The sequence below is a fragment of the Microchirus variegatus genome (assembly GCF_963457635.1).
Source record: "Microchirus variegatus genome assembly, chromosome: 3".
NCBI lineage: Eukaryota > Metazoa > Chordata > Actinopteri > Pleuronectiformes > Soleidae > Microchirus > Microchirus variegatus.
Window position 1 is genome coordinate 37,766,348 of NC_139804.1, and position 27,771 is coordinate 37,794,118.

General features: G+C 37.1%; 2 protein-coding genes across 2 annotated transcripts; both read right to left on the reverse strand.

The window, feature by feature from the left end:
* Positions 1-697: 697 nt before the first annotated feature.
* On the reverse strand, positions 698-16,644 carry camkk1b (calcium/calmodulin-dependent protein kinase kinase 1, alpha b; the record flags this gene model as incomplete). The annotated part of the gene is made up of 16 exons (XM_083887288.1): positions 698-779; positions 2,133-2,183; positions 4,341-4,444; positions 11,186-11,314; positions 11,387-11,474; positions 11,590-11,663; positions 11,941-11,994; positions 12,301-12,500; positions 13,309-13,397; positions 13,497-13,518; positions 13,648-13,684; positions 13,856-13,995; positions 14,083-14,134; positions 14,225-14,278; positions 16,261-16,308; positions 16,399-16,644. The coding sequence occupies 16 exons, from the start codon at positions 16,642-16,644 to the stop codon at positions 698-700; spliced, it is 1,470 nt and encodes a 489-aa protein (XP_083743414.1).
* A 4,345-nt stretch (positions 16,645-20,989) lies between these two features.
* Positions 20,990-27,771, reverse strand: LOC310925170 (dicarboxylate carrier UCP2-like; the record flags this gene model as incomplete). Its single annotated transcript, XM_083887044.1, has 6 exons — positions 20,990-21,092; positions 22,540-22,720; positions 22,864-22,965; positions 23,226-23,429; positions 26,282-26,489; positions 27,646-27,771. The coding sequence occupies 6 exons, from the start codon at positions 27,769-27,771 to the stop codon at positions 20,990-20,992; spliced, it is 924 nt and encodes a 307-aa protein (XP_083743170.1).

A 27,771-nucleotide genomic window follows, 5' to 3' on the forward strand; every position in this document is an offset into this window, starting at 1 on the left:
AACACATTTCACATTTGCAGTTTCATCATAAAGATAAACCTCCTGCAATGTAACAGAAAATAAAATTCAAAATGGCCGATTACGATACGGGGTCAGTCTCTTGTGTCACAAAGTTATAGGGCACTTCCTGTCTTGTGGTGAATGGTCATAATGTGCCAAAGTTCTGATGTTGAAAATACAACTGTTTTCTACAGTTGTAAAGGAAAATTTGTGTTTTTGCAATTATTAAGGGCTTTCCTCTGTCTATTTAAGGGGCCTCTTGGTTTTTCATCATCAGCCTTCTTGCAGCACAATGCTGCCCTCTAGTGGTGTAAAGTGCAAGGTACATACATAAAGACTGTTGGACTTTAGGTTTATTACCTTTTGTGTACAGAAACATGAGGTTGTTGCTGTGGCAAATTAGCTTATAGAATTAATAATGTGTGAGTTTACACAGGATTTAAGATGTCATATGTAAAAAGTAAAATATCTCATTTATTTATCTTATTTATATATTTATGAACAACACAAAGTAAATAATTGCTGTAGATTCATGAACGTGTAATTTAAGTCTATTTTGTACTTGCTGTTGTTTTATGTATTTAATTCACAATCTATCTCATTTGTATTCAGAATGTGACATGATGGTTTTGTGCATTAACACAATCATGTGAGCACAGTCAGAAAGATGCCAAAGCCCAAAATAAAAGTGTGAATTTCAGTCTGTGCACTCTGTAAATGTGTCAACTTCATACAAGTCCTCCAGCTCTCCGTCTCTGCTGCCGTCGTTGCTGACTTTCCTGTGGACACAGACGCTCTGTTGTGTTATTGGAGGTAAAAGAGGAGGAGGAGGAGGAGGAGGAGGAGGAGGTGGGGGGTGGAGCAGGGCGGGGACACTACACTAGAACTGTCACAGGGGGCGTGTCCTCAACAGAACAGCTCATCGCGTCACATCAACCTCATCAAGAGGAAACAGGAAGCAGACAACCAGAGCCTGCACAGAGCCGCTAAAAACCTACTATCAAAACTACTACTATATTACCACTAAAACAACTACCATAATTACCAAACTACTACTAAAACAATTACCAAAACTACCATTAAACTACTAAAAAAAATACTACTAAAATTACTAATCTACCAGTAAAACAACAACTAAAACCTACTATCAAAACTACTACTAAAACAATGCCAAAACCACCAAACTACTACTAAAACAAATGCCAAAACCACCAAACTACTACTAAAAAAACTACCAAAACTTCCATTAAACTAAAAAAATGACTACTAAAACTACTAAACTACCAGTAAAACAACACCTACTATCAAAACTACTACTAAAACAACTACCAAAATGACCAAACTACTACTAAAACAATTTCCAAAACTACCATTAAACTACTAAAAAAAGTACTACTAAAATTACTAAACTACCAGTAAAACAACTACTAAAACCTACTATCAAAACTACTACTAAAACAAATGCCAAAACCACCAAACTACTACTAAAACAAATACCAAAACTACCATCAAACTACTAAAAAAATGACTACTAAAACTACTAAACTACCAGTAAAACAACACCTACTATTAAAACTACTACTAAAACCACTACCAAAATGACCAAACTACTAAAAGAAAATACTACCAAAACTACGAAACTACCAGTTAAACAACTACTAAAAGCCTACTACTGCTAAATTACCACCAAACCTCCTACTAAACTACTGCCAAAATTGGTTGCAGCATCAAATGCTGACATAATGTTGTTGTTTATTTTTTAAATTCTGTTTTGAGAGACAAGAGTAAATTGGGGGCCCCCTCTGTGGTGACAGGAGCCCTAAATGGTACTGCTCTGCACTCACTCATCATCATCATCATCAACAACAACAACAACAACAACAACAACAACAACAACAACAACAACAACAACAACAACAACATCATCGAGCCTGTGTGTGTGTGCGTGTGTGTGTGTGGGGGAGTGTGTGTGTGTGTGTGTGTGTGTGTCCAGTTATTTTAAGTACAGCTCGTTTGTTGGAGGCTTTGCGTTTGTCTTGTCTCTCTTAAATCCTCTTAACGACAGATGAGCTGTTCTGGCTGTGGAGCACATGAGCTCAACATGCTATTATGCTTTCAAAAAAAATGATTACCTCAAGGAAGGATGAAGCAGAGGTGAAGAACCCAATAAACCCCAAGAACCTCTGCAAGAAGGACGTAAGAGGCCAGAATTACAGAAACACAGATTTGATTACAGCTGGACTGTGGCAGTTTGAAGTTATTTGATATCTGTGCAGTTAGAAGAAGGAAAATAAAGGTTTTATCGTCAGTCTTAAGCTATCATGACTCAGCTGTAAACAGGTGGAGAGAGCCTCATTGTTTGTGTGGAACCAGCACATGTAGGGTTTTGTCAGTATACTGTGAGTTTAAAATATATCTATGTTTTTTATTGAATATATAGTCTCATAATGGCTATGTCGAAATCACATTTGATTATAAAATCTAATCTTAAGTGTAAAATATTCATATCACTGTAACTGCACTAAAAACTAAGCGTAAAAAAATAGTGTTGTGTATGAAATATTAGTCATTTTAATATTATGTTAGATACTGAAGTTAAATGCATCACAGGTTTGTGTGTTAAGGTAAAATCAGCTTAACCCTTAAACACACATAGACACATTTTTGTGTTTTTGGCTTTTAATTTAGAGAATATTTTATCCTTTTTTCATGCATATTGTTGAAAATATATGCCAGTTTATGCATTTTTGAGTGTTTTCAAATGTTTTCATTTGTATTTATTTTTATTCTACAAAAATGTCCTCATTGAAACCCATGCAAATCACTATATTTGATGCAACGTGACAAAAACCTGGCAATTTAAAGATTAAAAACTTTCATTAAATATGAATGAAAAAATCATTCATAGTTTTTGGTCAGTTTTTTTTTGTAAAGCACATTACAGTCTGTAAACTGAGAAGTTTTCAGCAACATTTGCATTGGGGCTGTTTTTGCAGTGTACCATCATCCCTCCAAGAAGATCAGATTTAAAAGAAAATCTGATCTTCTTCTCAAAGCCAGCTGGAACAAATGATGATTTTGTTAATGATTAACTGAATTCAGAGATTACTGTTCTAGATATGATTGGTTAATATGTAAAGTTTTACTACTGACTGACAAGCATGTGCTCGCTGCTTTGTTTAGTTAAAATATGTGTATCATTCGTTTTTCAATATTAAATTAATACAGAACAATGATCATAAAGCTCTCTGCAAATCAACAAAAAAATTACATTTTTATGCACATTGCTGGAAGTAAGCGAGTAACTGTGAAACCACAAGACATGACCATGGAGCACAGGGAACATCCACAAAGTGCAACACCCCAAAATGATATTAATAATATTGAATAACTACACCATAATAGAGTGTGGTGTCAACTGCTGTACTGTACATGATAATACACCACTCAGTTTGAAAAAAAAATAAAATGCTTTTGTCAAATGTGAATCTTTATTAGTAATCATTTTAAGTAACTTTACCAGAAAGAGTGTAGTGTCATCAAACTCTGTAAACTTAAAATGTCTCCTGCAGGATGTGCTACGCCACTCAGTTTAAAAAATGTGTACAAGTAAAAAATTGTCAATTACTTCAACATAATGTAAAATTTTATTTTATTTTATTTTTTTGTGTAGTGTCACTACTGTAGTAGTGTCGCACTTCATAGACGGTCCCTCCGGTCTCAGTGATGACTGCACGTAGAAATCGACGTAGGTTTTCCAGCTCTTATTGATATTGAAAACGATGCTGTAGCTTGTCGCCTACGTTGCTATAATTCTCGCGTGTTTCGTTTAAATATTATTGATCGAAGTTTGAAATCTGTGAATTATCTTTCGAGCTTTACTGAACTCGCAACTGTCGGGTCATGTAACTTGCGTTAGATGGAAGAACAAACAGGAAATGCTTGTTATCCATTTTGTTTTTCATTTTTCAATTGAGCACACTATCGGAAAATTGGAAAAAAAAACTAGTCATTATTTGATTTTGAAAAACTAATGAACGAATGATACACAGATTAGGCTGTATTCACACCGGACGCAATCAGATTATGTTACATCTGACACTCAAGTTGAAATATTTCAACTTTTGCAGAAAAAAATCTAAAAAATTGAGAATCTCCAAATGATGTCACATACATGTCAGGGAAACATATTATTTCTGTGTGTGGCTTTTTTGTGGAAACTCGCGATAGACTCGTCTGGTGTGAACAATAGCATTAGTTCGAGGCCCTACAATCTCAGAGCTGGCAGTTTGGCAGGGAGCGCGGAGTGGGCGGGATTTCGCGTCGAGAGGTCTACTTACGTAAGGAGACCACCGGGGGCAGACATGGACCTCTCTGCTCGTCTACCATGACACTCAAAGGGATTACTGAAAGAGCGCTTCCTCAGCATGGACTTCACCAGAATCTGGAGTGAGACAGGAGAAAGAAAGAACATTTTTTGTAAAATTTTGTTAAAGAAATCCATCCATTTGCCCTGATGCATTTTGACAGTGAGCTGACTTTCTTCTATAAAATAAAAAGTATCTCGGAATGACTTGAAATTTACCATCATAATAGTCGGCATCGCCCTGAACAAGGATCCGTTGAAAATATTTGCAAACATCTTAAGGAATAATTTTAATAAATTTTTGAAATTCTGGAAATGATCCATTTGCCCTGATGCATTTTGACAGTGAGCTGACTTTCTTCTATAAAATAAAAAGTATCTCGGAATGACTTGAAATTTACCATCATAATAGTCGGCATCGCCCTGAACAAGGATCCGTTGAAAATATTTGCAAACATCTTAAGGAATAATTTTAATACATTTTTGAAATTCTGGAAATGATCCATTTGCCCTGATGCACTTTGACAGTGAGCTGACTTTCTTCTAAAAAATAAAAAGTATCTCGGAATGACTTGAAATTTACCATCATAATAGTCGGCATCGCCCCGAACAAGAATCCATTGAAAATATTTGCAAACCTCTAAAGGAATAATTTTAATGAATTTTTGAAATTCAGGAAATCATCCATTTGCCCTGATGCACTTTGACAGTGAGCTGACTTTCTTCTCAAAAATAAAAAGTATCTCGGAATAACTTGAAATTTACCATCATAATAGTCGGCATCGCCCTGAACAAGGATCTGTTGAAAATATTTGCAAACCTCTTAAGGAATAATTTTAATGAATTTTTGAAATTCAAAAAAACTAAAAGTATCTCAGAAAGACTTGAAATTTACCATCATAATAGTCAGCATGGCCCCGAACAAGGATCCGTTGAAAATATTTGCAAAGCTCTTAAAGAATAATTTTAATCAATTTTTGAAATTCAAAAAAACTAAAAGTATCTCAGAAATATTTGAAATTTACTATCATAATAGTCAGCATCGCCCTGAACAAGGATCTGTTGAAAATATTTGCAAAGCTCTTAACGAATAATTTTAATGAATTTTTGAAATTCAAAAAAACTAAAAGTATCTCAGAAATATTTGAAATTTACCATCATAATAGTCAGCATGGCCCCGAACAAGGATCCGTTGAAAATATTTGCAAAGCTCTTAAAGAATAATTTTAATCAATTTTTGAAATTCAAAAAAACTAAAAGTATCTCAGAAATATTTGAAATTTACTATCATAATAGTCAGCATCGCCCTGAACAAGGATCTGTTGAAAATATTTGCAAAGCTCTTAACGAATAATTTTAATGAATTTTTGAAATTCAAAAAAACTAAAAGTATCTCAGAAATATTTGAAATTTACCATCATAATAGTCAGCATGGCCCCGAACAAGGATCCGTTGAAAATATTTGAAAACCTCTTAAGGAATAATTTTAATGAATTTTTGAAATTCAGGAAATGATCCATTTGCCCTGATGCACTTTGACACTGAGCTGACTTGCTTCTCAAAAACAAAAAGTATCTCGGAATTACCTGAAATTTACCATCATAATAGTCGACATGGCCCTGAACAAGGATCTGTTGAAAATATTTCCAAACCTCTTAAGGAATAATTTTAATTAATTTTTGAAATTAAAAAAAACTAAAAGTATCTCGGAAAGACTTGAAATTTACCATCATAATAGTCAGCATGGCCCCGAACAAGAATCCGTTGAAAATATTTGCAAACCTCTTAAGGAATAATTTTAATGAATTTTTGAAATTCAGGAAATGATCCATTTGCCCTGATGCACTTTGACAGTGAGCTGACTTTCTTCTCAAAAGTAAAAAGTAGCTCAGAATGACTTGAAATTTACCATCATAATAGTCGACATGGCCCTGAACAAGGATCTGTTGAAAATATTTGAAAACCTCTTAAGGAATAATTTTAATGAATTTTTGAAATTCAGGAAATGATCCATTTGCCCTGATGCACTCTGACAGTGAGCTGACTTTCTTCAAAAAAATAAAAAGTATCTCAGAATGACTTGAAATTTACCATCACAATAGTCGGCATCGCCCTGAACAAGGATCCGTTGAAAATATTTGCAAACCTCTTAAGGAATAATTTTAATAAATTTTTGAAATTCAGGAAATCATCCATTTGCCCTGATGCATCTTGACAGTGAGCTGACTTTCTTCTCAAAAATAAAAAGTATCTCGGAATGACTTGAAATTTACCATCATAATAGTCGGCATCGCCCCGAACAAGAATCCATTGAAAATATTTGCAAACCTCTAAAGGAATAATTTTAATGAATTTTTTAAATTCAGGAAATCATCCATTTGCCCTGATGCATCTTGACAGTGAGCTGACTTTCTTCTCAAAAATAAAAAGTATCTCGGAATGACTTGAAATTTACCATCATAATAGTCGGCATCGCCCTGAACAAGGATCTGTTGAAAATATTTGCAAACCTCTTAAGAAATAATTTAAATGAATTTTTGAAATTCAAAAAAACTAAAAGTATCTCAGAAAGACTTGAAATTTACCATCATAATAGTCAGCATGGCCCCGAACAAGGATCCGTTGAAAATATTTGCAAAGCTCTTAAGGAATAATTTTAATGAATTTTTGAAATTCAGGAAATGATCCATTTGCCCTGATGCACTTTGACAGTGAGCTGACTTTCTTCTCAAAAGTAAAAAGTAGCTCGGAATTACTTGAAATTTACCATCATAATAGTCGACATGGCCCTGAACAAGGATCTGTTGAAAATATTTGAAAACCTCTTAAGGAATAATTTTAATGAATTTTTGAAATTCAGGAAATGATCCATTTGCCCTGATGCACTTTGACAGTGAGCTGACTTTCTTCTCAAAAATAAAAAGTATCTCAGAATGACTTGAAATTTACCATCACAATAGTCGGCATCGCCCTGAACAAGGATCCGTTGAAAATATTTGCAAACCTCTTAAGGAATAATTTTAATAAATTTTTGAAATTCTGGAAATGATCCATTTGCCCTGATGCACTTTGACAGTGAGCTGACTTTCTTCTCAAAAATAAAAAGTATCTCGGAATGACTTGAAATTTACCATCATAATAGTCGGCATCGCCCCGAACAAGAATCCATTGAAAATATTTGCAAACCTCTAAAGGAATAATTTTAATGAATTTTTTAAATTCAGGAAATCATCCATTTGCCCTGATGCATCTTGACAGTGAGCTGACTTTCTTCTCAAAAATAAAAAGTATCTCGGAATGACTTGAAATTTACCATCATAATAGTCGGCATCGCCCTGAACAAGGATCTGTTGAAAATATTTGCAAACCTCTTAAGGAATAATTTTAATGAATTTTTGAAATTCAAAAAAACTAAAAGTATCTCAGAAAGATTTGAAATTTACCATCATAATAGTCGACATGGCCCTGAACAAGGATCTGTTGAAAATATTTCCAAACCTCTTAAGGAATAATTTTAATGAATTTTTGAAATTCAAAAAAACTAAAAGTATCTCAGAAAGACTTGAAATTTACCATCATAATAGTCAGCATGGCCCCGAACAAGGATCCATTGAAAATATTTGCAAAGCTCTTAAGGAATAATTTTAATGAATTTTTGAAATTCAAAAAAACTAAAAGTATCTCAGAAAGATTTGAAATTTACCATCATAATAGTCCACATGGCCCTGAACAAGGATCTGTTGAAAATATTTCCAAACCTCTTAAGGAATAATTTTAATGAATTTTTGAAATTCAAAAAAACTAAAAGTATCTCGGAAAGACTTGAAATTTACCATCATAATAGTCAGCATGGCCCCGAACAAGAATCCGTTGAAAATATTTGCAAACCTCTTAAGGAATAATTTTAATGAATTTTTGAAATTCAGGAAATTATCCATTTGCCCTGATGCACTTTGACAGTGAGCTGACTTTCTTCTCAAAAGTAAAAAGTAGCTCGGAATGACTTGAAATTTACCATCATAATAGTCGACATGGCCCTGAACAAGGATCTGTTGAAAATATTTGCAAACCTCTTAAGGAATAATTTTAATAAATTTTTGAAATTCTGGAAATGATCCATTTGCCCTGATGCACTTTGACAGTGAGCTGACTTTCTTCTCAAAAATAAAAAGTATCTCGGAATGACTTGAAATTTACCATCATAATAGTCGGCATCGCCCCGAACAAGAATCCATTGAAAATATTTGCAAACCTCTAAAGGAATAATTTTAATGATTTTTTGAAATTCAGGAAATCATCCATTTGCCCTGATGCATCTTGACAGTGAGCTGACTTTCTTCTCAAAAACAAAAAGTATCTCGGAATGACTTGAAATTTACCATCATAATAGTCGGCATCGCCCTGAACAAGGATCTGTTGAAAATATTTGCAAACCTCTTAAGAAATAATTTTAATAAATTTTTGAAATTCTGGAAATGATCCATTTGCCCTGATGCACTTTGACAGTGAGCTGACTTTCTTCTCAAAAATAAAAAGTATCTCGGAATGACTTGAAATTTACCATCATAATAGTCGGCATCGCCCCGAACAAGAATCCATTGAAAATATTTGCAAACCTCTAAAGGAATAATTTTAATGAATTTTTTAAATTCAGGAAATCATCCATTTGCCCTGATGCATCTTGACAGTGAGCTGACTTTCTTCTCAAAAATAAAAAGTATCTCGGAATGACTTGAAATTTACCATCATAATAGTCGGCATCGCCCTGAACAAGGATCTGTTGAAAATATTTGCAAACCTCTTAAGGAATAATTTTAATGAATTTTTGAAATTCAAAAAAACTAAAAGTATCTCAGAAAGATTTGAAATTTACCATCATAATAGTCGACATGGCCCTGAACAAGGATCTGTTGAAAATATTTCCAAACCTCTTAAGGAATAATTTTAATGAATTTTTGAAATTCAAAAAAACTAAAAGTATCTCAGAAAGACTTGAAATTTACCATCATAATAGTCAGCATGGCCCCGAACAAGGATCCATTGAAAATATTTGCAAAGCTCTTAAGGAATAATTTTAATGAATTTTTGAAATTCAAAAAAACTAAAAGTATCTCAGAAAGATTTGAAATTTACCATCATAATAGTCCACATGGCCCTGAACAAGGATCTGTTGAAAATATTTCCAAACCTCTTAAGGAATAATTTTAATGAATTTTTGAAATTCAAAAAAACTAAAAGTATCTCGGAAAGACTTGAAATTTACCATCATAATAGTCAGCATGGCCCCGAACAAGAATCCGTTGAAAATAATTGCAAACCTCTTAAGGAATAATTTTAATGAATTTTTGAAATTCAGGAAATTATCCATTTGCCCTGATGCACTTTGACAGTGAGCTGACTTTCTTCTCAAAAGTAAAAAGTAGCTCGGAATGACTTGAAATTTACCATCATAATAGTCGACATGGCCCTGAACAAGGATCTGTTGAAAATATTTGCAAACCTCTTAAGGAATAATTTTAATAAATTTTTGAAATTCTGGAAATGATCCATTTGCCCTGATGCACTTTGACAGTGAGCTGACTTTCTTCTCAAAAATAAAAAGTATCTCGGAATGACTTGAAATTTACCATCATAATAGTCGGCATCGCCCCGAACAAGAATCCATTGAAAATATTTGCAAACCTCTAAAGGAATAATTTTAATGATTTTTTGAAATTCAGGAAATCATCCATTTGCCCTGATGCATCTTGACAGTGAGCTGACTTTCTTCTCAAAAACAAAAAGTATCTCGGAATGACTTGAAATTTACCATCATAATAGTCGGCATCGCCCTGAACAAGGATCTGTTGAAAATATTTGCAAACCTCTTAAGAAATAATTTAAATGAATTTTTGAAATTCAAAAAAACTTAAAGTATCTCAGAAAGACTTGAAATTTACCATCATAATAGTCAGCATGGCCCCGAACAAGGATCCGTTGAAAATATTTGCAAAGCTCTTAAGGAATAATTTTAATGAATTTTTGAAATTCAGGAAATGATCCATTTGCCCTGATGCACTTTGACAGTGAGCTGACTTTCTTCTCAAAAATAAAAAGTATCTCGGAATGACTTGAAATTTACCATCATAATAGTCGGCATCGCCCTGACCAGGGATCCGTTGAAAATATTTGCAAACCTCTTAAGGAATAATTTTAATAAATTTTTGAAATTCTGGAAATGATCCATTTGCCCTGATGCACTTTGACAGTGAGCTGACTTTCTTCTCAAAAACAAAAAGTATCTCGGAATGACTTGAAATTTACCATCATAATAGTCGGCATCGCCCCGAACAAGAATCCATTGAAAATATTTGCCAACCTCTTAAGGAATAATTTTAATGAATTTATGAAATTCAGGAAATCATCCATTTGCCCTGATGCATCTTGACAGTGAGCTGACTTTCTTGTCAAAAATAAAAAGTATCTCGGAATTACTTGAAATTTACCATCATAATAGTCGACATGGCCCTGAACAAGGATCTGTTGAAAATATTTGCAAACCTCTTAAGGAATCATTTTAATGAATTTAGGAAATTCAGGAAATCATCCATTTGCCCTGATGAAAGTGAGATTAAAGTCTAAAAATTATCTCAGAATTGCGACTTTAATCTATAATCCATATTTCTGACTTTAATCTCAGAATTCTGACTTTTATCTTGATTTTAATCTCAAAATTCTGACTTTAATCTCTTCTGTACCCTTTAAATAAAATTGAACTGTACATAATACATATACATTGAATGGGTTCAAATTGACCCTGAGGATCAGTTTTGGACTCACCACAGCAGAAAGGCTGGGGATGAGTTTGACACTGTTCTGCACCTCCTCCTCTGTGACCACCACCGCAGTGCAGTGCTCCTCCTCAAGAGGGAGAAGATTCAAGCCGTTCTCCGTCACCCACGAGTGAAGCTGTAATTATATGCACCCTCATTAAGACTGTGGTGAACACGTGATTTCAGCAAAAAAAATTTTGTGACTAACTTTAACTTCAGGGACGGTGATTCTCGTTTCGGGGTTTTTGTCCAGCAGCCGTCCAATCAGCTCCTTCAGTTCATTACTAATCAATGGCCTGTGAGAAAAAGAGTCAAATGGCAAATTAGTGTATACTTCCACAAACTTCTGGGCGAATAATTGCAATTTAAATACCAGCGCTGATTTAATGTAGTTTTCTGACGTTTGCTTACGTCTCTGGAAACTCCACAGGTTTGCTCTTGATCTTGTTGCGCAGAGAGACAACGTACTCATCGTAAAAAGGGCACTGGAAGCAGAAAAATGTGTTTATTGTTGACTCTAAGAGTACAGAGCATTTAGGTCGCTTTCTTTCCATTACTATGTTAAAACATAAACACATAGACTATAAGAAGGTCTGTAACCTGCTGCTTCTGTCAAATTGAACACCTCTAATTTAGAGATCCAGGCAATAAATAAAATTGTTTTAATGTTTTCTGTGTCACATGCGCCAAGTTTGAAGCCAAGTCACGCGAACTGTTGGACATTTACGACAGAGAGAACTTGCTCTGTGTGAAGTTGCTTACCTTCCCAAAAACAAAACAGTACAGTGTGACTCCCATCGCCCACACGTCTAATGCCTGCAAAACACACACGTACACAAACACTAATTATCAAGGATGTTGCATTAAAACAGCAGAGTCTGAAATTATGACTAGAAGATGTTTTATGCTGTGTTCACACCGGACACGACGCAAATTTGTCGGAGCTATAAGACACTTTATCTCTTGTGGAAACGTATGCACAGAAGAAAGTGCCGTCTTCATACGGAGCTCCTGAAGATAACGGTGAAACTCACCACTTTGTGCAACAATGCTTTGATTGATGGGGAAAAGAAACAAATGGGGTCTGGTGTAAACGCAGCATAATTCACGGCTATATCTCACTTTCCCGCTGAAGCTCAGCTCGTGTTCGGTCATCATCTCAGGGGCCATGAAGGCCGGCGTTCCCGCCGTGCTCGACAGCAGCGCGTCCGCGCCCTCAAACTCGTTGCTCACGCCGAAGTCGGCGATCTTGACGTGACCGTCGTCTCCCAGCAGCAGGTTGGAGGGTTTAATGTCTCTGTGGATGATCTTGTGGTAGTGCACTGCACAAGACAACCTTTAATCAGCTTTGATCTTAAACAATAACAACGTGTTCAACGATCTCTGATGATAACCAGAACAAGGATCCTCAGTTTCATAGCAGTGTTTCCCAAACATTCTATAATGGGACCCACTTTAAATTAATAATTCCCAAGAGATGTTTGGTAAATAAACTGGAACTTGGAACATTTTCTTGAAAACATATACACAAATAAATCTGGTTGGTTTTGCAAATTTGAATGGGGACCCAAAATATATCTCCCGTGACCCACCTGTGGGCCCCAACCCAGTGTTTGGGAACCACCGCTTTAAAGATATCCATATGACACGAATATAACCACTGAGTTATAGTTTTTGTGTGTATCACTATCATTTTATATCAGTACGATGAATGCTCTCAATGACAAATTTGTTCGCCAAGATGGATGCCAAATTCAAAATGGCCGACTTCCTGTTGAGTTGATGCCTTAGACCCAACTGAGTTTTTTTGTTCACCATGGACTATTACAAGATCCCACCAAGTTTCGTGAAATTCAGTGCAAGTTATTCTTGGTTTGCACCACCTACGTTTCACCTTAGGGGGTGCAATAGAGCTTTTATGTACCCGGTCAAACATGACCACAGAGATACAGAATAATAATAATCAGCAGAAAATGTGTGCTCGGGCCCTAAAAATAAAAGCCTAAACAGATATAAAGCAAAAATATCCATTAAGTAAATAAAGACAGCAAAAACAGAAAGAAATAAGTTTTTTTTAAAGTCACTCTATGCTGTTTTTACAAAGCAACATTTAATCCAGACTAAACTTACAGTACTCTATTCCCAGGACGACGTCTCTGAAGTAAAAACGAGCCTGTTCCTCTGTGAAAGGGTCGTCTGTCGGCACCTCCATCACTGGACTGAGGGTCGGAGACAGACAGAAAATGATATTACATATTTACAATGTACAGTATATGATGTCCATCCAAAAACACTTGAAAGCGAAAATAAAAACATACCCCCTTGACATCAATTCGAAGGCTTGAGGACAAATAATCGGATTTTAATGCTCTGATTTACTGCTTCTGTTTGTTAATCCTGTATACTTCATGTATAATAGTGAATTCATTAATAATTCAGTGACTACAAAATGGATAAATGAGTACCTACCCATGTGAAGTCCATCTTCAGCAGGATCATCAAGCACCTGGAAGACAAACATAATTATGCACTTAATTTTTGTATGTAGGATTTGTGACACCTAGTGGCGAAGTCACTTTACTGAGTTTTGCTTTTGGTTACTTTATATTTTATGACTGTACTCATGCGTATTTCAATCACACCTTCAGGACTACATCACACGTGTCCTTTGACTGACCTCCACCAGTTTGACAACGTTGTGATGGTCCAGTTTCTTCAGGATGGCGATCTCTGTGTACACTTTCTCCAGAGGCAACGTGGCTTTAGGGAACGGATCTTGCTGCAGCTGTGAGTTTGAACCTTGTGCAGACAGACGACCTGGAAGCAAACGCACACACAGTATCAGCGCAGGAATAACGAAACCACGTTTCAACTGTTGTTAGAGTTGGAAAGTTTTTCACTCACGAAAAAATCCACACTGTTTCATGAGCTTCTTCTTTGAGACGACTTTCATCGCCTGAATAAAAAAAAAAGAGCAATCGGACAAAAGTTAGACAAACTCACTTTGACGACACTTAATGCACAGTTTTTATGAGCTTTAACTTACATAGTATTGTTCCGAGTCTTCATTATAAGCCAACTTCACCACTCCATATGAACCCTGTGGTGGAAGAACAACATGATGTAAGAAATGCATTCTGTTAAAGGTGCATTATGTAATAAATGATAAAATCCTCCTAATATGTCACAGAGACTCAGGAATAATGTTCATATAACAAACTGAACTCACCAACAACAACAGTACAGACAAAATATTTGCATTAAAAAAATATTTTGCAGACTGCAAATCATGTTTATGTTTTGAAATCATGTTTTGGCGTCATGTGGCGCCACCTACCGCCATCTACCAATCATTGCAGTCAGTAGAATCTCAGCTGCCGAGCAACCACAGGTTGCCAGTTACGTCAGAAAACGAAACCTAAAAGACCTCTGTATTTTGAATTTGAATGTAGTAACTGTTTTTGGCCACATTCTTACATATGGCACCTTTAATTCATAAAATGACCATGACCATAAAATGATCATTCAATGACGCAGATCGTATTATGTAGTAGGAGTTAGTCAAACTAGATGAAATGACCATGTTCCAGTTGCGAAATCGGAAGAAAAATTGATGTTAAAGTAGCTGAAGTTCACCATAGTTAGCAAAACCCGTCGATGGCAACACAAATAAATAAGACAGAAAGTGCGTTAAAAGTAGCAGACTGTTTTAACTATTGACGGTAATGAGTGGAAACCATCCTGAAATCCTAGGTCAGGGGTTTGCAAGGTTGCGAGGTCAACTATCCAAGTTGGAAATCTGTTCCTGTTGAAACTTTGCACTAAGAACATGTCATTTCTGACTTCCGACTACAACTGGAATGCACCTTATGCGTCAGAAATCCTGAACGAAAACCGGCAGAGAAGAAAAACAAGGCAGTGTTTCTGCAGTGGAGATAAATTATAAATGTAGACGGCTGAGGAGTAAGTAAGAGGAAGGTAAGACAGATGGAGATTTTTCCTCAATGGGATATTTATATATGTATATCATCCATCCATCTTCTACTGCTTATCCAAGGTCAGGTTGTGGGGGCAGCAGCTTGAGAAGTCCAGACTTCCATCTCCCTGGCCATTTTGTCCAGCTCCTCCGAGGGAATCCAGAGGTCTTCCCAAGCCAGCCAAGAGACTTAGGGCCAATTCCAATTCCTATCTTAACCCTCAATCTCAACCCTTAATCTTAACTGGCCTCAAAACCAAGTGTTGAGGGTTATTTTGTCACTTAGAAATGGGACACCCCTTAAATGCAGATACGTCTTCAGACTGTAGGGGGCAGAATAACGCTAAAGCTGCGTCCAGTCTGTCAACTCCGAACATGATTATTTATTTATCATTTTATTTCAGTCAAGTTATTAGGTTGTCAGTTAGTTATAAGATGATACTCATACAAATATTCAGCTGACAGTTACCACACACCACGACTTATTGAAAAGTAAACCACACCGGCCGACTATTGACAAAAGATGGTAAAATAAAAATAAATGTTACGCAATGTTATGCAACAATGACGTCAGTAATCCATAATCTGGGCCTAAACTAAGATAATTTTTATATCTCTATTAACAAAGAAAATTCTTCATTTGTAGCGTACTCTCTGGCGTGCTTTCGGCGCCATCTTTGTTATGTCAAAACACGCAATGCATTCTGGGTAGCCCTTGCTCCCAAGGGTGTCTCGGAAAATCTCAATATTGAGGGCGATACAGCCCTTAAACTTGGCCTCAACTTAATTTTTCTGAGAATCTGGACAGCACTTGGACTAGAGGGAGAGCACATTTTTGAGATTGAGGATTAAGCAAGGAATTGGAATTCACCCAAAGTCTCTCCAAGGACTCCTGGACCTCCCCCAGAACGTGCCCAGAACACCTCACCAGAACACGTCCAGGAGGCATCCTAACCAGATGTCCGAGCTACTACATCTGGCTCTTCTCGATGTGAAGGAGCAGCAGATTCAAATCCAATCACAGCTCTCGTCTGTCCATTGTTTTACGGGGGGGGTTACGGTAATGAGAAGTACACATGGGTTAAAGAAGGGTTAATAATAATCACCTTTCCAATCTCATTCTTCAGCTTGTACTGGTTGAGCCGGACACAGTCCTACACAAAATGAAGGGACGTGAAGAATTCAGTTAGGGCGGGAAAACATGTTTAAATTTACACTAGCGTCAGAATCACAGAAATCCTCACATCAGCGTCTGTGATGGACACGCGTTTGGTCTCGATGGTGGGCTGTCGGGCCACGCGGCTCCCTCGCTCCTGCAGGGACATCTTTCTGTCCGAGAGGCGAGGCCTCGTGGTCCTCGGGGGGCCGGACCTGGAGCCGTTGGGCGGAGTCATGCGGTTGGCCGCCACGTTCATGGCCGCCACCAGGTCGGCCAGCTCGCCGCGGTGCTCCGAGTCCAGCTCGGCCCTGCAGGCGGTGTCGGCGCTCATGGTTGTCGGTCCACTCGTCCTCTCACAGATGAACGTCAGCGTGGAGGTTTGGTGGAAGAACCAGAGGAGGCATCGCTGCACTGGAAGGGAAACACGACATGGTGATGATTCGATTTGGTCGGCTAGATCGTCAGAGAATCCGATAAACATCTGTGCAGATAGTTTATTGTCAGACTCTTCAGGAACCGTACATAGGAGAAGGAGTTTAGGACAGTGATTCCCAAACGGTGGGTTCAGGACCCACAGATGTGTCATGGGACAGTGGGAAATATCACCAAAAGTTCGATAAGAATGAGAGCGTGGTCTGTTCTATTTTCCATACTTTTTCAAAAAAAGGTAATTTGAAAGAAAGAAGAAAAAAAAACATGCATTTTGAGATTAAAGTCAGAATTGTTTAGATTAAATTAGACTGAGTTTAGCCTGAGAATTCTAAATTGAAATCTCAATATTCAGAATTTCTCAGAATTCTGACTTTAATCTCAAAATTCGGACTTTTTCCCTCAAAATTCCGACTTCAATCTCAGAATTCAAAAACTTTTTTTCCCCAACCTTTTAGTCAAGATTTATGTGTTTTAAAAACGCTTACTCATACATTACGTGATTTATTTACCACAAAACATGGCTCAAAACATTTTCTTTAAAAAGTGGATTGGAAAAACTTGTTTATAAGAATCCACAAATGTATTGTACAGAAAAAGGCTCTGATTTTCCTACATAGACAAAAATATTTCATACGTATTTATTTAAATGTAAACCGAGAGTGAGACCTGACTTTAAATGTTCACTTTATAGATTTAATCTGCATTTCTATGTAGAACAAAATACACTCTGAAGAAAAATGTTCAAATATGAAGTTATATCTTGTTATAAATCAACTTAAAATTAAAGAATTGAACCTTTGTACAGTCACAGGTTAGTGCATCTCCTCGTTTCTAGTGAAAATCTTGTCTTGTAGCAAAGTCGAATGCTTTAACAGACGACTGACAACCTATGCCTTTGCATTACATAACGATTTAAACCAGGTATTTAATACAAATAGTCATAAAAGAGACAAAGAAATAGTAAAAATAATAAAAATGAGGTGATAAGTGAACAGTACTCACACAGTGTTAGTGTCCTGCGTGTGTTGAAGGCAGTTGATGTACATGATTGTCCTGCTGTGGAGAGGAAACTCCCTCATGGACTTTCACTGATCACTGATCAGCACAGAGTGACCTGAGAATTAAGGATTAACTGGAGCCTCATTTAGCCGAGGATGAGTTATTCTGAGGCAGGAAGTCGTCCACTCACTCCACTGTGTACATTCACACAGAACAAACAAACCTGCAGCATCACAGCGGTATCCACAATAACACAATGCCCAAGTGTGTTGCTCAAGGGCTCTATAGCGCCCCCTATGGTGAAGAATTGAGTGCCACCGAATTTGACGAAACTCGGTGGGAAGATGTTATAGCGCAAGACGAACAAAAACGTTGATAGGATACATGGATAGATGGATACCTTAGATCAGGGGTTCTCAAAGTTTTGATACCTGAGGGTCAATTTAGGAACCCAACATTGGACTGAGGGCCGTCAAAGGAAAAAAAACAGAAAGAAAGTAATATAAGCGTTAATATAATGTAATTTAAGCAATATAACCCTAACCCTAACCCGCTTTATACATTACTGGGTAATTACCCAGTATTTTGGCCATTGTTCTTACCTTCTAATTACAGGTTAATACCAAGTAACACATTTCTGTTACCATATATTTACTGGGTAAATAGCTAGTAATTGGGGGCTGTAGCTACCTGCTTATTACCAGCTTATAACACAATAATACACTAAAATTCACCATATAGAAACCAGGTAAATACTCAGTATTTTTTTTTACACTTATTGGTCTGTATCCAGTAATGTCCAATAAACATTTAACAAGCTTAGTCGCTCCTGGATTATTATAACTATTAACTGTAATTCACTGCGGGGCCGCCAGAAATGTTTCTGCGGGCCGTCATTGGCCCCCGGGCCGCACTTTGAGAACCAATGCCTTAGATGGTTGTGCATGACAACGCAAGAACAATGTGCTCAAATGTACATTTCAAACAATTTCCAACAGGGGGAGACAGCAAGTTCAACCTTCAACTGCTCAATAGACAGAGGGAAAAAAATGATATATGAGGCATTTGTCACTGCATAAAACAAAGTTTATCAGATTATATTTTTGTCATGAGTGTTTATTTTATATGCTTCATATATACAGTATTTTTTTTCCGTATTCACCAGTTTTCTCTGATTACTGAGGGAAAGTCAGCAGCAGCTAAATGATCATCATTTTGCAACTTCTGTGAATTTGTTGCAGGATTTGTAAAAGTGTTTTTCCATTTTTATAAATTTCTTACAAATTCTAAAATGTAAACGTCTGTAATTTTGTAAATTTGTCTTGTTGAAGTGTTTTGCCTCTCTGTAATATATTGTATTATTTTGTACTTACAGGCCACCGTACTCGTAATTACCATATAATTAAGTCACTTGAAGCCGTCTTGCGTAACTTTTAATATCACCAAACATGCGTTACATAAGACACCTTTGTCAAATGAGTTCTCACAAAGCTGATTTAAGTTTTTATCAGCGACTCCTGTGTTTCTCAGTGTGGCCGTGCTGCACACAGGAAGTGATTCGCTTACCATCGAGAGAGACAGAGGCAACAACACTGAGGTAGTTAAGTGAAACGACCGCAACAAATAGAAGCGTCCAAAAACAAAAAAAACAGGATAAACGCTTCCTGTTTCTTGTTAAATAAATAAGTTTAAACTTTATTTAATTGACAAATGGGTTAAAATGTGTAACCTGAATTAAAGAGAATTATCGAAGAAGCTTTCAATGTAATTCCTACACACACCGGGATTCCGCTAAAACTTTGACCTTGACCTTTGACAAACTTGAAAAGCTTCTGACCTTGACCCCCAAACAATGAGTCAAGTTTAAGACGACCAGACAGATAAACACAAACAAACAGCTGCTTTGTATTAAAATACTTATTGTTGTTATTATTATTTCATCTGTGAAATATATTTTATGAACATGGTTCCAGTGTACAAATAAAAACCTACTGCTATTATTATTATTATTACCTTGTGACTGTAAATTAAACTTGGTTATCACGATGAATGCGGTCAATCAAATTCTGAAGGTTTATGTCCCTAAATATCAAAAATAATTTGTGACAACAACCCCTGACACACCTACATGCATATATGAAGGACTACATTCTGTTAATTCATCGATAAACACTTGCCCTGACACCAGCAACTACATGTCAAACAAAGGCTATTTATAAAATCACTGAAGTGCTTTAAGGAAACACTAAGTGACAGAAACATGTTCTCCTCACACACACCACATTATACTGATTTACTCCTACTTAAATCAGGAAGCTCAAATGGGTTTTCTCGCAGGTTTAGCGTTTGAAATCCTGACAAAGACTTACCAAACAGGTCAAGAGTAGAATGGCAGCTCCAGTGTTCGCGCGAGATAAAAAAAGGCTGATTTTCTTTATGGGATTTGGTGTGACAGAGTTAGCAGCTTTCAAACTTCAGTTTGACTGGCTAATAATGAAGGAAACGACGCAGAAAACATAATTGTTCGTAAGATATCATAGATGTAAATAGGCATTTATTTGTTTGTGTGCATTGAGTAACCAAAATCGTTTTCTAATAGCAAAGCTAATGGCTATGCTAACAGCCAAAATGTGCTGTCAAAAAAAATTGGTTCACTTGGGTATAAAAAGTTAAAAATAAACATAATTTTGTTAAAGTCGAGGTATTTTATATGGCTCTGTGTTTTGTGAACAAGTTAGCCAGTTAGCGTAGCTTTTGGCTAGCTGCCCTGGCCAAACCAGTTTTGGCCAGGGTTGACGTTTATATTTATTTCCAGCATAGGAAGCTTGTCTCTTCTTTGTGATCGATTAAAGCCTCCTGATCACACTGTAAATTCAATTATAAGGCTATAAACAGAGAACAAAACAGGTGTCCTCTCAGATTGTTTAAATCACATTATGCTGACAGTTAATGTTTATTAAAATGGAAGCAGCTAAAACTAAATTTAGCCATTTATTGAATTGAATTTTCCTCCTGAGATATTTTCAAATGTCTTCTGTGAAAAGAGAACATTGTCAGCATTTACAATATTCAAGTCACGGAAAGTTCAAGATGATGAATCCCTGCAGTTATTCTTCAGACTGTGACCTCTCAGATAAGACCCTGAGGAGGAACAAGTCCAGACCAGCAGTCGTCACCACCGTCCAACCGTCAGCTTATTCATCACAGCGGCGTCATACCTGCTGTCAAACGGGCAAAGATGAAGACTATAAGGACTGTTGAAGTCTCACTGTGGCTCTCTTGATCTGCTCGAAGCTCATAAACATCACAATGTTCCAGGATCCCAGACGAAGAAACGCTGGCACGAATCTAAAAAAAAAAAAAAAAATCAAAAGAATCAAGGATTTTTCGTACATCTTAACAATTGTTAAAATTGTCCGTTGTCCCTGTTGAATAAACAATAAACTAACCTAAACATTTTTAAACCTTTATTTTATACAGGTTATCCCATTGAGACATGGGGTCTCATTTTCAAGAGAGACCTGATGAGGACAACACAGAGTTACAGACGGACAACATAACAATAAAGGAAATGGGAAAAATTTCAAGTGAATAAACAGGTTCAAATACTAGGAGTAGGAACAAGTTCCCAAAGATGTCCTCTCCAGTGACTCAAGAAGAATTGATGCCAAGGTATTTATAAGAAGTCACAAGATAAACAGGGTTATTCTGAGCAGATGTAAATGAAGGAAGTATTGTTGGCACCTTCTTTTTACCAGAAGATAACATCATCTTGGTTTTGTCAGCAGTCTACGGTGGTAGAGTTGAGACTGAATGATGATGTCACATGCAAATGTTCAAATACAAGTGCAACAAGTGCTTGCACAACAATAGATGATAGCATCGTCTGCACAAAGATGTACCGATGCATTTGTATTTTGAGCCACAATATTGACAGAGATAGTAAAACGAGTGGGTCCTAAGACTGAACCCTGTGGATAGAAGAAAGACCACTGAGCTGCACACATTGCTTACGATTGGACAGAACCAACAGCTAGGTCTATATCTGACATGAAATAAAGTTTTAAATGATTTACCAAACATCTATTGGAAATTAGGATTAGGATTGATATTGTGATTTGGGTCACGACAGTCTTTAAAGCTCACATAGAGTGGTCCTGTTGCACATAAATGTTAGTTATGGAGGTCTACTTACATACATTAACTTGTTTTTATGGTCAAAAACCTCCTAGTTGCTGTAAACGAGCCGATAGAAATCCTCTTTTCTGACGCTGTTTCCCAGCCGCGAGACTTGAGACTCAAATCTCTCAACCTGGAAGTGACATAATCAGCACACCCGTTCTCAGAAGCACAGCTCCCCCCTCTGGAACGGTGGATGCACTGCTACTCATTATCAAAACATTGTTTTAACAGTGTTTAAAAATAGCTTCTTCACAACTCCCCGCCGCAGTCCCTTTGACGACCTTTGACCTCGTGAAACACCTCCACAACGGACGTTATTCTTCTTCTGCGGTTCAATGTACGCAACCGGATGTGCCCGGACTAGTGCCCGGACTAGTGCCCGGAGCAGGAGGATCTGCTGTTCCGGAGAACCGGTGTTTGCGCAACTATAACGGGATTTTCAGAGATGTCGCTGAGCCCAAACTGTTTGTTAAGAAACTTCAGGGCTTCATAAACAAGGTAAGGACGCAGATACACACTAAAAAACAGCGTTAATTGGAACTTCCGGTCTAGTTCCGCTTTAAAAAGCGGGTCCTCTTATAGAAAGTTTAGGAAACAGTGATTTACGACATACCCCTTATAGAAAGCTGTGGGCCCCTCTTTGATGAGCATGGTGAAGGCACAGTTCAAGGCACCGCTGTACTGTCCAGGCACCGAGTTCATGAATCGCGTTTTCACCACATCCACCGGAGACGCTACAATGGTGGTGCAGAAACCGGCCGCGAAACCGGCAGTGAAGTGACACGGCATGTTGTCTGAGGAAAAACAAATGTTTGCTTTAGGCCCCGGGAGACACAGAAAGATGGTACGCAAATACAAACCACACAATGTCATCATCTGAAATGCAAAATGAGGTGTTTGTGAAGTTGACGTTTCTTTTTGAGGCCTCCGAACTCACCTGTCATCAGGTTGTACTTCAGGATGAGCTCTTTGATGATGTCATAGGTCACCAGCTCGGAGCAGTTTACGATGGCGTTACGAGTTATATTTGGCAGACACCCTAAAAAGAAAAGGTTAATCAGTTCTATATTTTACGACACGGATCAGCCGGAACACTAAAATAATTATATTGGATTGAGAGGAACATCAGTTTTCCCACAGTGCACCTGTGGACAGTTTTGTGTTGTGCAAGCCTAACGCCTCAGGCGCAGGCCCACCCTACAGGTTTCTCTTAACTTTCACATTAACGTTGTCAGACCAAAACAAGACCAAGACCTTTGTGTGCAGTGGAACAGCGGAATTCAGTGAGTTTTGCTTTACCTTTCCAGAGCCCTCTGATGCCTTCAACCCTGGCGATGGTCTTGTAGGCATCCATGGTGCTGTTGTATCTCTTCACAGAACCGCTCTCTGGCAGTCGGACCTGAGCCTGGAACCTGACTTTGACCACGTCTGTGGGCTGAGCCAAGGCCACCGCCAGCCCCCCGGTGGTGCAGCCGGCCAGCAGCCGGATCCCGATTCCTACGTCTGTCGCACAAGCAACACGTGTCAGGACAATTTCCATCAACAAAGAATACACTCTATTTTATCTATCTATCTATCTATCTATCTATCTATCTATCTATCTATCTATCTATCTATCTATCTATCTATCTATCTATCTATCTATCTATCTATCTATCTATCTATCTATCTATCTATCTCTGTGAATTATGATTTTTACTGTTTCAGTTAATGTATTTATAAGTCTTAAAGGCGCCATATGTAAGAATGTGGCCAAAAACGGTTACTACATTCAAATTCCAATTTGGCGCCACATGCCAAAATGTGATTTGAAAACATAAACATGATTTGCAGTCTGCAAAATATTTTTTTTAATGCAAATATTTTGTCTGTACTGTTGTTGTTGGTGAGTTCAGTTTGTTATATGAACATTATTCCTGAGTCTCTGTGACATATTAGGAGGATTTTATCATTTATTACATAATGCACCTTTAAGCATTGTTTAATTAAATATTTTGTTATGTTTACTTAGTTTTGTGGGGCTGTTTTCTCTGCAACAATGTACATAGGTACATGGATACATCGACAGTGCACACGTATGGAGATACATTGTTACATACATAAGTCCATAGATAAGTACATACCCAACGTGTGTCTACATACACTGGAAACAAATATAAAGGCAACACTTTTGTTTTTGCTCCCATTTTTCATGAACTGAACTCAAACATCTAAAACATTTTCACAACAAAAAGGTTTTCACCCTAAAATGTTCGGTTTTGCTTTATTGGGGGTGGGTTCAGAAAACCAGTCAGGTGTGACCACCATCTGCCTCACACAGATCTTTGCCTGCGAATACATGAAATATGCTTCTATCTCTGTACATTCATATCAATTCATCTGTTGTACGTACATATACTGTAGATACCTAAATGTCAGTGTATGCAACTTGTCTATCTGTGTCTATTTATCTACTGCACATTATCTACATATCTATCTATGAGTCCTTGTGTGTATCTGCAGTAGAAGTAGAAAACAAGGGAGTTGACAGAAGCTGGTGGTGAATAGCACAAATTATGGGGCAGAAACATCCAACTGTGTGTCAAACTGCAGTGGATCATCAGAGCAGCTGGTTTAACAGGTTTTGAGTTGGAGTGAATCAGGCGAGTATGGAAACCTCCAGGTACTGGCTCTTACATAAACACACACATCTGTCCTTATAGGGAAGGAATCTGACCTGTGTCCTACAACCTGGAGCTATTACCTTCAAAACAAGTTCGTAGCACGCAGCTGTAAAATGTCGGCCTAGTTATTCGATTATATATCTGACTATGTAGACTTTCTCTCATATGTGTGCAGTGGTTAACAGGCTCAATATACTGTAATTACTTGGTCTGAAATATACATTTGAGATTTAAAGTAATGGTTGAGTAAATTTATATATATATATACATATATATACATATATGTATATATATATACATATATGTATATAATGTTTTTATGGTTTATCATTGTCGCTTTGTCGTCTCCTCCCATCATGTGATATCTGACAGTCACAGTATATGTACTGTATGTGTATAAAGTGGGGTTTCAGTAGCTGATTTAAACGCTAAAAGTTGCAGTTGTCCATACTTAACATATGAAAGATGATATTATCATCTTTCAGTAAGCTTTACTGTATTAAGTGTGTTTGAATTACTATATTTTTAAATATAAATATCACAGTTTTCATAGCCTCACAGTAAGCCTTTAACATGAACTTAAGGAAAAGGCTTTGCTTTTATGGAGGCCGCTATTTTGTGCAAACATGTTTCTCTTCAGTAGCTTCTTTATTTTACGTATTCCGGAAACTACGCTCATACAACTCTTTTTAATGGGGACTGCAGTAACTGGTTTAAGATATTCAAGCTCACATTTTACATACTATAACATTTCAGTAATGTGCATTTAAGGCATGTTTACTGTGGCATAACATTAAACTCAATATACAATATTTGCCTTTGTCGTTGATGTCGTACAATACCCCAAACCCCCTTTTTATTGCCAAAAAGACACTGAAAACTAAGGACTAATTTACAACATAAATGTATGCTTGTATATATAAAAATTTTAGTTTTCATATCCACAAAATAAGCCTTAAATATGTAATAAAAGGCGAGGGCCTCGCTTTTTACAGACATTTTGTGCCAACATATTTCTTCAGTAGCATCTTATTACGTGTTCCGGAAACCAGACTTAGACCATGTTTTTCATTGGGATTGCAGTAACGGTGTTAAACACTAAAGGTTGCTGTTGTACATAACTTTTCAGTAACATTTATGGCCACAGTTTCCAGAATGTTGCTTAAAAATTACAGTAAACTTAATATACAATATTTGGCCCTTTTGTTGTCACAGGATTGGATGTTATACACTCCCTTTTTGGCTCCAGGTCCAGGTTTATAAAGGTTCCACCAAGAACCCTTTTAAAACCCTTTATTCAGTAAAGGGGTTTTAAAGGGTTCTCTGGATCAAATTTGGGCGAAATTGAATGTACAACAAATGAGTATGTTTGGCTTAATGTATAAACGCTTTAAACCATAAATCCTATTGTGCTACCATATTTCTCCAGCAGCCTCACAGGATAAGGAGAAGGAGATGTGAACAAAGAAGAACAATGTTCTTTCTGGTATGTGAAGACAACTGTTGTGTGCAGTCTTAAGAAAGACAGGGGTGAATGGGAGGAGTCTTCTGTTGCAATCTGCAATCTCACATTTGAGATTGAGATCACACACAATCTATGTCACTGTGTGTTAACATCTGCTGTTGGAAAAGAATAGTGATTTTAGTGGAAGAAAATGGCAGACATGAGTTTCACTTCTTGGCGACACTTACCGTCTGAGCCTCTGCCGTAGAACTGCTTCACTGTGTCGTACAGGCCGATACGGACCGAGGCGAAGCTCATCTGTCTGTGCAGTCCTGCCACCAGGCCACTGTACAGACTCCGCGGGCCTTCGGTCCTCACCATGGTGAAGAGGGTGCCAAACACACCTCGGAATTTCGCTTTCTGGCCCGACACTAACGGCTTGGCTTCACCTTGAATCTGCAGTAAACACAAAAGAAATGTATCAACGCAAGGTTGTAACATAAACGTCAGTTTCCCAGCTGTCCACTGAGAGGATTGGTGCTACTCGTATGCATTCACGTCCAAGTTCATGAACTTGAAATAAATTTCACCGCAGCAGCACGTTTTTACTGGAAGTTGTGATTGTGCAATAACAGTAAATACACTTGTTTCGAGCTGAGTAAGTTTGGGTTTTCCAGTAAATTACGTCACTTTGCTTTGGAGGGGGTTGAATATGTGACAATATGTTATCACATCCAGGGGTGTGTTTTTGTAATAGTTATAACAGTTTTATTTATCAATCAATCAATCAATCAATCAATCAATCTTAATTTATATAGCCCACAGTTTACAAAACATAGTTTGTCTCACGGGACTTCACAGGGTTGGTAACATCCTCTGTCCTTAGACCTTCGATTTAGTTTTCACTCACACTGCAAAAAGTATCGCAAAATAATCAAAATCGCAATAGGTAAAAGTGCAATTTCCAAAAGAAAAGACACTGGAATTATGGGATGGTGAAACGTGTGACAGCATTATTATGGAATTACGGCAGGATTTCTTGGTAGAAATCCTGTTCTACAAATGAGAAAATTGTTTGTCGAACCAATAACGAATGATATTGCATTTTTAGCCAAACTAAAAACAATATGATTTATTTCTCTCTTTTTTTTACGAGGATTCCAGGTTTCTGAAAATGAGAAGCTGTAATAATTGGTTCAATGATTGGTTATTTGAAGCATTGATTAACCTGCAGCTACTTTATTATTTTATATCTCATGGGACTAGCTGGGTTGCTGGTTGAAGGAAAGGATTCTCACCTGAATGAATGAATGAAAAGGAACAGGCTGAAGCACAATCTATTCAAATAACCCAGAATTAAATAACCACAACATCAAAATGGAAGTGTTGAAAAACAACAAACTTAACAGCACACCATGATACTTAATACAGATAGGAAGGATTATATTCACAACTAATATTTTTAACGTTTTTAGTATCTGGAAATTTTAAAGAAAGAGGACCTGATTAATAGGTTCGAGGTGTCAAGCCCTATTAAAGATTGTTTCCTGAAGTTTAATTGAAAGAACAATAATATTTAATAAATAAATAAATAAATAAATAAATAATTGACCTGCAGTCTGACTTTGGCTGTGTCCAGGGGGAAAGTGACCAGGTCGGCCACACAGGCAGCTGTTCCAGCCGAGAAAAACTTCACGGCGACTGAAGGAGCCAGATCAGCAGCTCCTGTCCCAACCAT